Genomic DNA, 11,427 nt, shown 5'->3' on the forward strand with positions numbered 1-11,427 from the left:
CGGCGTCAAACTCACACTCTCAAACAGGCTGTGTAACTTCACTATCACTTTTTTTCACCCATCAGACATCTTTTATCAAATAACATTCAAGACACTGTTATTCCAACCATTAGGCAGGCGGGCTGATATGCTTGATCATCATCATCATCTTTCTCTTAATATTTGCTAACAATAATCCCCGGAAAATTATTTCCATGTTCCAACCTCCAGCGACTGAATGAACAATCCTCAAATCAGAGTGTTTCGTAGCCTGGAGGTTATTTCTGTTTAATGTTGGAGGACTAACCCAAAAGAGCTATTTAGAGGAAAAAAACATCTAAATAGCCTTGTGTTACAATTACTGAGTGTTGGTTCAGCAAATATGGGATCGAGTGAGACCTATTTTGCTGTACGTAGTCTAACACTGCTGCTCTGAACTAATAACCCAATAATACTAATCCTAAACATAATCACAACAACGATGATACCAATTACTGAACTAATATGAGCTATTCCACAACATCATCCCAGGTACGTACGATCAGCAATCCTCTGGAGGTCCTTGAAGATACGGAGGTGGTGAGCCAGGTCAGTAGCCAGAATGATGTCTCTCATAAGATCCAACATGCGCTGATAGTCCTGATATCAACACAGTCGTACAGCATGTATGAGGAACCATGTGACCAAAGACTGAAGTGCTGTAAGGAATTTGGAATGCGATCACAAACAAGATGTTTGATGTTCAACAGTGTCACCCACCCTCCTCGAAAATTTTTCGAAGATGTTGCAGCCATGGGTGTTCAGAATGGCAATAGCCTGGGCAAAGTGGTGCCTCTGAATGAAATAATCACACGATAAGACATGAACAAAACAGTGCATTGATAACGTTAGTACATTCTAAAGGTAAATGATAAAAATGAGGCCAAATGGTTATGGCAATATGAGCGGTAATTCACACAGCTGACCACTAGAGGTCAATAAATCGTTCAATAATATCGTTCAATAAAATAGGGATATAATCATTTAGGAGAAAAAATAACTACAATCAAGTCTGCCACGAATACTATATGAATGGGGCTTTAATTACATTATGACATAACTGTATCTATCATATCATATATAAAGCGTTATGTGGGCTCATTTCCTCATCCTCTCTTCACAGACTGATTATAGGGCTGTGAGTGATTGAGGCAGAGTGTGAGAGACTTGTGATTGGCCGGCAGCCCACCTCCATCACAGAGCCTTCAGAGCTGTAGAGAGCAGCCAGCACGGATTGCTGTGAAACCAAAACAGGAACACACATACATCAGGCCAAACATCACTCACGCAATTTGTATTTGCCTTCTGATATCGGAAAATATAATTTTCTAGATATATTAATCATAATAAATAATGCAAAAAAAATATTTTTCTGTAATGGAAAAATAAATCATGGCTGGTGCAATTTTGTGTCGGGTTCTGTCAATTTGAATGGCTAAAGGCAGTGGCTCATTTGTATGTGTGTGTGTGTGTGTGTGTGTGTGTGTGTGTGTGTGTGTGTGTGTGTGTGTGTGTGTGTGTGTGTGTGTGTGTGTGTGTGTGTGTGTGCGTGTGGGTGTGTGCATGTGTGTGTGTGTGTGCATGTGAGCGTGTGTGCAAGTGCGAGTCAAGCTTCAAGCCACAGTTTTTCCTAATGGTCAGTTTCTTTGTTCATGTTATGATGTGGAGCTTGAGGAGCATGTTCTGGTTCACTGTATGCGTGCGGTCGTGACGACGGTGCGACTTTCTTACCGACGCGACCTGGAAGGAGTTGGTGGTGCCACGGTGGTCCAGGTCGTGACACATGCAGGAGACAAAGAGCGCAAAGATCTCTATGTCCCTGGAGAGGACGGAGACACCACGTCACGTCAGACACCTCATATCAATGACAGTTACAAAGCTACCGTAGAGTGCAGCTAAAGCGACAAATCAAAATGTCCTGTGAACTATTTAGTACCAGCTAGTATATTCAGACACCCTTATCCACAACAAATTTAGATAAGTTGCTTTAAGGAGCAGTTTGGGGTTAGGGTATCATGCTCAAGGATGCCTACAGGCTGATTGTTGACATTGGCCTGCCTGCCTACAGGCTGATTGTTGACATTGGCCTGACTGCCTACAGGCTGATTGTTGACATTGGCCTGACTGCCTACAGGCTGATTGTTGACATTGGCCTGCCTGCCTACAGGCTGATTGTTGACATTGGCCTGACTGCCTACAGGCTGATTGTTGACATTGGCCTGACTGCCTACAGGCTGATTGTTGACATTGGCCTGACTGCCTACAGGCTGATTGTTGACATTGGCCTGCCTGCCTACAGGCTGATTGTTGACATTGGCCTGACTGCCTACAGGCTGATTGTTGACATTGGCCTGCCTGCCTACAGGCTGATTGTTGACATTGGCCTGACTGCCTACAGGCTGATTGTTGACATTGGCCTGCCTGCCTACAGGCAGGTTGGGGTCATTGGCCATCAAACCAAGGACCTTCCGACTAGGATTCCCGCCACCCTTGGCCGCCACACCGGCCCGCCAGCCCCCTCCCTCATGTACTCACTCGAGGTAGTTGGCCAGGCCCAGGTTCTTGTAGAGCAAGTAACAGAAGTGTGAGACCGAGAAGGCGTGCATCCAGTTGTGGTAGGGAGGATCCCGGTAGCCTTTCTTCACCATCAGGCAGAACCTGTCACAGAGGCACGCTTCATGTTAGAGTATCCCCACCTGCCTCATTACAATGCCTGGTAGGATACCGCCTTGCGTCATTACAAACATGAAAGCCTGCATGCATAAATCAGTTTTATTAAAATCTGAGGGATAATTTGGATTAACAAGCCGGATGAGGCAGATTTAGGACAGGGCTGATGATATCAAAGATGATGAATGATGAATTTGATGACCTATTGCCTGCTGTTACCATTGTAATATTATCCTTATTATTCATGATACTGTAAGATGTAATAACCATCCCTCTCATTAACCTTTCCCTAACTCTATAGCCACCAGGGGGTCTGGACCAAAGAACAGCCGCTTTGATGAAAGCTTTTTAATTGTGGTACCTGGCGAGTGTGCGCAGGTCTATCTTGTAGGTGTTGATGAAGCCCATGTCCTCAAACATGCTCAGAATACCCTGTGGACACACACACGCACCAGCACAGGGGAAATCACACGAATGACAACACTCTCACTCCTGCTCTCTCTCTCTCTCTCTCTCTCACTCCTGCTCTCTCTCTCTCTCTCTCTCTCTCTCTCTCTCTCTCTCTCTCTCTCTCTCTCTCTCTCTCTCTCTCTCTCTCTCTCTCTCTCTCTACCTCCACGTACTTCTGCTTTCATTAATCATCTTTATGACCGTATCTCCATCGCCGTCCTGCACCATATCCCTTCTTTTTTTCGGCAACAAACTTTCTGCCACTTGGGTTCCATCTGTTTAGTAATCTTAACGCCTCTCTAGTTTTCCATTGTAAAAATATAAATCTCACCCCCCACCTCTCCCTATCTGACTCTCTCTCTGTCTCTCTCCCACACTCCCTGTTTCTTTGTTATCTCTGTTTTCTTTGTTATCTGCCTCGGCTCCATTTTTCCTCTCTCTCCATCTCTCTCCCTGTCTGTGTTCCTCTCTCCTTCTCTCCCTCAATGTGTACCTCAATGTCGAGGTGCTTCATCGGCACCGAAACCATCTCATAATTGGGTAACCAAAGCAACAACAAAGCCGTAAGGAACCCGTGTCTCTCCGGCCCCTACCATGGGCGTGGTGTCGTCGGGGAGGGAGCGCGGCGTGTACGTGAACTCAGCGAAGCACGAGTGGATCTCTTTCACTGGTTCTATCCCCACCACCAGCAGCTTGGACACCTCCTCTTCCGACACCTGGTGGATAAATACAAAATTATTTATCAAAAATATATCATAGAATTACATATGATATAAGATATTAATAACAACAATATATTTGTTAATATGAAGAAGATAAGCTTGCTATGCCGGTTTACTAAGATCCAAGGTTTCTGTGTTTGAGTGTGTGTGAGCATGCCCAAGTGTGTGTTTGAGTGTGTGTAAATCCATGAATGTGTGGCTGCAAGCGTGTGTGTTTGCACAGTTTGTGTGTGTGTGTGTGTGTGTTTGTGCGAGAGTGTGTGTGAGCACGCCCAAGTGTGTGTTTATGAGTGTGCGTGAATGCAAGAGTGTGTGCCTGCAAGTGTGAGTGCGCGTGCCTCACCTTCATGTGGTACATCATCATCTCATTGGCCAGGTGGGATCTGAACTGAGCTTCATGGACCTTCTTGTAGAGCAGAGACTGCAGACGCAAACACAAGTGACACGTTAACCCCATCACAAAACAGCCCTGATATATGTTTAACATTGAGGAGCAACTCCAATATTGCCATGAGGGTTGATAGTTGTTACTAGGCTCATTAGATGCATGAGCTTGCATTCACTTTAGCAAACAGATTTTAAGATTCCACACCATGCACAAGCATGCAACACTAATTGATAATTAATTTGTGTTTAAATGATTAATGACCTGCCAAGTGGTCGTTATATCTTCTGATATATAAATATAGATATATTTTGGGGCAATGCTACAGGGCAATATTTCCCAGGGGAGGATTAGTTAAAGTGAAGGTGAAAATGTCGCACGCTAGGATGCATTTTTTCATTTGCATTCCACTCTTCAAATATTGGTTTTAGTGTCCTATATGCATCACTGCACACAATTCTACGTAATCCATTTACATGCATGCACCTCTCTGAAGGATACCCAACCCAAACTAAATGGCATTGGTTGAAAGTAATCATTGACGTTGATCAATATTTGATTATTGCACAGGTGAAGGCCAGGCAGGAGAGGCTAAGAGGCCAACAAAAGTAATAAATGGAATTATTCGGATCGGATCGATTTCAGTTAGTAAGGTCACTTAGCCTGAGTGCTGGTTCAAGATTCACGTCTTGAACATTACACAACCACGTCAATACCTCAAAGCTGCCAATGGTTCTTGCAGCAAAGCAGGCAAAGAAAATACTCAATATTTACGTCTAAAAAGGAAAAATAGTTAATGGTAATTTGATCTATTTCTCGAATCTTATCCAACATCATCACCATTATCATCATCATCATCATCATCATTAACCTCATCATTGTCATCATCATTAAAAAAACATATTTCCTTTCATACAATTCACTTGTACTTGTGTTACATAATTTGCATTAGCATGCTCCTCAATTTTGCAGCTCGATAATTCAAGCGACAAAAACCTCACTAGAAATATTAGAAAATCTACAGATTCAACACTGCTAGACCAAGCAATTGATTCCAGAAGTGTTGTTTACTCCTGCAAACATTCACATTTGTATGGTCTTTATTTGTAATTGAAGATAGTTGAACAACCATCTTTCATTGGAGCTACTTCAAGAGATGCAACAGTATTTGTAAGATGGGCCAAGGTATAGTACATCCGGAAAGGTGTAACATGTGTCCTGCTAGTCTTTATGAGGCTCAGATGCCCCTAAATAATAGGTGATCCTGTCTCCCTTTTTATTGGAGCTTTATATATACAGTATAATTACACAGTGAGTGGCCCCCATAGTTAAACCAACCTGTTCAAAACATTGTTAGTTTGCTTTGGGCTGTAAATCTGAAGGTGTCTTTTGATAGTGATCTACATGATGGCAAGTAGACTCGTCAGAGTGTGCGCGTGTGTGTGTGTGTGTGTGGTGTTTGTATGTGTGTGTGTGGGTGTGTTGGTGTGTTTGTGTGTGTGGAAAGGGGGGGGTTTTGGGGGGTTTGGGGGGGGGGGTGGACTCACATGGGCGATGCTGATGCCACAGTAGATGGAGAAAGCATTGGCCAGATCTTCATCAAAGCGATTAAACCATGGTCCGTTGGTTTTATTGACCAGCTCAGCCACTCCGATAACCTCTGAGCAGGGAGAGATTGAAAGTGCAATCAGGAGGATGGAGAAGAGCAGATACCACAGGAAAGTAAGAGTAATGCCGAAAGAGAGGGATAGAGAGAGAGAAATAGCGAGAGAGAGAGAGAGAGAAATAGAGAGAATGATAAAGACAGAGAGAGAACAAGGGAGCGAGAGGGAGCATACGAAGAGGGAGAGGAAAAAGAAGGTGAGAGAAAAGGGGTGAAAGAAACGACGGCAGATAGGAGGAGGCAGTTGGAGCGAGAGAGGGAGACGGAGCGAGAGGTTTGAAGGAGAGCATAATTGCAGTTGCAAGCGGAGAGATGAAGGTGGAGAGATGGAGCGTAGTCATGATCGTTGGTTAGCGAGAACCCCAGGAGAAAGGGAGGAGGTAGGGGGGGGGATAACATACGATTCACCAGTGAAAAACGATCCCTGACAATGTGTGTGATGGATGAAAGTGGGTTTGAAGGCTCCGCACGCAAAAGGCAAACCAAACGACTCTGGCTTTGAGCTTTTAACGCTCACATAATGATCTTCTGCGTGTGCACAGAACACGCATCCTCTGAACGCAGAACGAATCAGGCGCTTGGTGAACCCCGCGTAAAAAGTGCGGTCCCAACGCACTCGCCTTATTTACACATCGGAATAAAATTCCACTCATGTGCCGCCGCTTTCATTTTCCCTCGCCCCTGCCTCAGGCTGCTTGGGAAGTGAGTCACGTTGGGTGGCACAAAATTGAGCTTTTCCAATCTGGTGTGGCGGCGGCGGCACGAGACACCCAATGGACAGGTGGGGGGGTTAGCTCAGTGGTGCATGGAGCGGCGTGCTCACCGTTGTTCTCGTCCTTGATGGGGAAGCAGAGGATGTTGCGGGTCTTGAAGCCCGTGCTGTCGTCCACTCCGCGGTAGAACAGGGGGTGGGAGTAGGCGTCCTTGATGTTGAGGGTCTGGCCGGTGGTCGCCACGTGGCCCGCGATGCCCTGGTCCGCCGGGATACGGAACTCCTTCTGCACACGCACGCACGCACACAAGCACACACACACACACACACACACACACACACACACACACATGTGGAGATAATAAGAGATATGCACATACATATGAAGACACAGGCACAAAAATAGGCACAAATAAATATACATAGACAGAAAGACACACACACACACACGCACACGCACACACACACACACACACACACACACACACACACACACACACACACACACACACACACACACACACAAAGAAAAAAAGAAAAACACACAAACACATCCATATGTGGAGATAATGAGCGAGATATGCAAATACATATGCAGACAGGCACAAATAAATAAACAAATGGACAGACAGAAACAACCCCCCCCCCCACACACACACATACAAAGAAAACACATACATACACACACAAAGAAAGACACACATACAAAAACACAAAAAACTATAACCTAAACTAAAATAATGTGTGTAACACGCATGCCAGAGTGTGTGTGTGTTACCTCCTCATCGCTGACAACTCCCCCGTCAAACACCTTGGCCACCAGCTCATGGCTGACGCGGTCCAGCAGGAACACAGAGCAGCTAGGAAGGGGACATGAAGGACAGAGCAGGACATGAGGAGACAGGAGACACCTCGGAGGGGTGCTGAGGGTAATAACATGGACGTCTTTCTGTTACGACCTTTAAGGTCGTGTTTGTTTTGTTAGAGTGGTTCATTAGTAATTGTGTTTATGGCAAGTCATTTGCCATGTTAATTTTTAGTTGATACATGTCCTTACAAATGGCTTATTGTGGGTTTTGGAGTTATGGCAAGCTGAGGTCAGAGCGGAAAACTTTATGTTTGCCCTTTGGTGGTGCTTACACTTGGATCGTGACTATGAGATAAGCAGTTTGTAAATTGCTACTCATTTAATCGGACTTCATTGCAGTTCACTTCAACACTCCTTGGAAAGGAAATCTTGAATAAATGATTTAGAATGATAGACTCATGTAAAAGACAATATAATGTGAGATACATTTGCACTCACTATCAATCATAAATGCATGCATACATACTGACACACTGAAACACACACACCCACACACACCCACACAAACACACACTCACGCACACACACACATATAAGTAAACACACACACACACACACACCAAACACACACAAATGTTAAGAATCAATCATCTTACATCTCTGCGTCACTGAGGTTTCGGGCTTCCACTATAATTTCTTGCAGCAGCACAGACACGTCGTCTGGGAGAGAAAGAGAGGGAACAGAGAGAGAGCGAGAGAGAGAGAGAGAGAGAGAGAGAGAGAGAGAGAGAGAGAGAGACAGAGACAGAGACAGAGAGAGAGAAGGGAGGGAGAGAGAGACAGACACAGAGAGAGAGAGAGAGAGACAGAGAGAGATAAAACACGTAAAGACCCAAGGGATCAGGTGGTTAAGAGGGAGAGGGAGAGAGAGATGGAGATGGAGAGAGAAACAATGTAAGGAAGATCAGGGTGCCAAAGTGGGGTGAGAACAGGTTACGGGGACAGTAGAAGTCACATGTCATTATTATGATCCTAAATGATCCGCTGTAATCTGCGGTCTACAACGTCTGTGTTCTCCAGAGCCAAGAGCCCTCTGCGCATCGCTACAGAAAACGACTTGCAAATGGAGAATTACTACATTATTCCTTGGATCAACAACTACAGCAGGATCGCTGCAAGGGAAGGGATTTTATCACGTTTCAAAAGCAGTAAACACCAACACAAAGAAAAATGGAAGTAACATAATAGTAGTTTTATAATGTTCTTTCTCTTTAAATACAAAGTAATGATCACATATATCATGATGATTATACTTATAAAGACAATAATAACAAAAAACAAAAATGTGTATTCTAAGTATAATTGCTATGACCACTATTATGATTATTGTGATAATGCTCATGATTATTATTATGATCATTATATATGGAATTCTGTTCTTGTTATTGAATATAGAAATAGACGTTTAGAAGCAACAGGTGTGTGAGATACTGTATTGTACTGTATTGAGTATCTTGGACAATAGACTGACAGGCAGACAAAAGGATGTTCATGCTCTGTCTTTAACACCAGTTCCCCAACTAGTGGAGTCAATGTACTGTACACCTGCAGCGTGATAGAGACGGGCATGCAGACCGGAGGAGGCATACACACACGGACAGGACTTACCCAAGTGTGTGAAGAGGTTCTTGGCCACTTGTAACAGAGCCTGTGCAGAAAATCAAATATCAACAATTGGATTTGAGCACCTCCTTGTAGACAGCCTCGGGTGTGTTTATATATATATTATAGTGTGTTTGCTTGTGTGTGTGTGTGTGTGTGTGTGTGTGTGTGTGTGTGTGTGTGTGTGTGTGTGTGTGTGTGTGTGTGTGTGTGTGTGTGTATGTGTGTGTGTGTGTGTGTGTGTGTGTGTGTGTGTGTGTGTGTGTGTGTGTGTGTGTGTGTATAACCTTAAATCACTGCTTGTATTCCCTGTCTATCTACAACTCTGCCTCTAGGCCCCAAAAGCACTCAATCCACACCTCCCTCCTCACTCTCTCTCTCACACTCTTTCTGCTTCTCTCTTTCTTCTGGTGTATGTCCGTGTGCGCGTGCACGTGCGTGCGTGCGTCTGTGTGTGTGTGTGTGTGTGTGTGTGTGTGTGTGTGTGTGTTTGCTCATCTCACCTGGCACTCCACTTTGAGTTTCTGCTCCTTCTGGAAAGCCAGGGTTGAGGTAAGGACAGTTGAAGTATAGCAGAAACAGTGTTGAATGGCGTGCTCGTCTGCCTCTGTGTGTCTGCACACACACACACACACACACACACACACACACACACACACACACACACACACACACACACACACACACACACACACACACACCCACGCAAAAGCAAGCATGTGAATAGACATATTATAATAGATTCAGGCAGCAGAAGGTGACCTTGAGGTAGCATTGCAAAAACTGTTGCTAGGACACACCAAAATATGTAATAGTAATGTAATAGTCAAGCATCACAAAGCATTTTTTGATCATTGATCACTCCAAATTCTTCCTTAGATTGTGGAAAATGTTTTAGATGAAATATGCAGATGTTATGCACCGGGGGATGCACACGTGATGATCATAGATCATGGATCTTAATTCAATGTACGCCACTAGTACGGATACAGATCACCAAATAGTGAATACAAATGAGCAGCGCTTTAGCATCCAACTCAGTTTGAAAAACCTTCGGTCTGGAAGGACATGCTGACGCCACCCTGCCGTGTCCCTACAGCTAAACATGCTGGTTGCCATGGAGACATGCCATTGAACTCATGCTTAAGAATATATAAAATGTCTATTGTAGTAAATATCCCCTATTGCTCATTTGGAGAAGCTTTGATGTATCAAAAACTATACATATTTTCAGCTAATGCCAATTAATGTCACAATGATTAATTTAGAAAATGTGCAATGAGAGCTCAATGGTGTAAAATAAAAGCATTCCAAACGACTAACGGCCTAGACAAAATATTCCAGAGAATAAGCTGATGAAAGGATCAGACTAATGTAGAATGATGACTCGGGTTAGCTGATTGCAGTTAGCCTATTGAGCCTCAGGGGGGCAGTGGTACATCTATCTGGTGGTGCGTATTCGAAATATGCTGTTTGTCAAAGCCATGATGACAGAAGTCAAATGATGGGATAATTGCCATTTGAAAAAATCGTTTTTTATATTGTTAAAACAAAATTTGTTTTTCATTCGCTAGTAGCAATTGCGGCTGTTATATCTTTTTTTTCAGAGAGAATTGTAGACCTATCAATCCAGCAATTATTTTCAAAAGTCGTGCACCACAACCAATGGTTTCTTTGAAAATGGCATACACAAAAAATAAATAAAAGAAAAAAATAAACCAAAACAATTTGGCTTTCCAACCGATCTTCACATTCTGAACATAATCTGAGTTAATCGTTCTCTCTCAGCTACCGCCTACTGCACATTCAATATTTAATAACATGCATTTGGAGAGATTTTAAGCCCCAACACAATTACTTTGTGTAAAGCAGGCTTAAAATATGTTTGTGATCTCTGTGACATCTGAAAGGAAATCGATCCAAATCCATAACTATTTATAAAGTTATGAATATTAATTAAATTAATCAAAAATGAATCTGGAGGTACAAAAAACAAACAGAACCTGAGCAAGCACATGTGGTCCTTTTGGATGCAGTAAAGTTTCGCAACACCCTTGAAAGTATTTGCTGCGTATGTCATTCGGGGATAGGCACCGCATACGGCCGCATATCTTAGGTACGCATGCTTCCACTGAGGTGTGCATGAGCGCTATTGGAGCTGTGGACGCATTTATCACATTTGCTTTAGTAATCTGGCGGCTGTTACTATGGTAATGAGGTGCCCGCGCGGTCATCAACGGGGCTCACAAGAGGAGAATTCAAGGATATAATCCTTTCTTTGACATCTGTCTGAGAAAGAATGAGAGAGTGCAAACGAGGGATGTGTGTGTGTGTGTG

The 11,427-nt window shown here is 43.7% G+C and overlaps 1 protein-coding gene across 3 annotated transcripts in view; it reads right to left on the reverse strand.

Annotated features, from left to right (window-relative positions):
- LOC132474823 (cGMP-dependent 3',5'-cyclic phosphodiesterase) overlaps nt 1-11,427 on the reverse strand; it is a 119,330-nt gene that overhangs the window by 3,613 nt on the left and 104,290 nt on the right. For all 3 annotated transcript variants that reach the window (XM_060075697.1, XM_060075698.1, XM_060075699.1), the window contains exons 14-27: nt 9,594-9,705; nt 9,097-9,136; nt 8,085-8,148; nt 7,399-7,480; nt 6,732-6,906; nt 5,793-5,905; nt 4,204-4,281; nt 3,732-3,854; nt 3,050-3,120; nt 2,554-2,676; nt 1,750-1,837; nt 1,208-1,255; nt 739-813; nt 519-618 (exon numbers count right to left, since the gene is read on the reverse strand). In XM_060075697.1, the coding sequence (XP_059931680.1) occupies nt 519-618; nt 739-813; nt 1,208-1,255; nt 1,750-1,837; nt 2,554-2,676; nt 3,050-3,120; nt 3,732-3,854; nt 4,204-4,281; nt 5,793-5,905; nt 6,732-6,906; nt 7,399-7,480; nt 8,085-8,148; nt 9,097-9,136; nt 9,594-9,705 (1,292 nt within the window). The remainder of the gene's footprint in view (nt 1-518; nt 619-738; nt 814-1,207; nt 1,256-1,749; nt 1,838-2,553; nt 2,677-3,049; nt 3,121-3,731; nt 3,855-4,203; nt 4,282-5,792; nt 5,906-6,731; nt 6,907-7,398; nt 7,481-8,084; nt 8,149-9,096; nt 9,137-9,593; nt 9,706-11,427) is intronic.

The sequence above is a fragment of the Gadus macrocephalus genome, chromosome 16 (genome assembly GCF_031168955.1).
Source record: "Gadus macrocephalus chromosome 16, ASM3116895v1".
Taxonomy (NCBI): domain Eukaryota; kingdom Metazoa; phylum Chordata; class Actinopteri; order Gadiformes; family Gadidae; genus Gadus; species Gadus macrocephalus.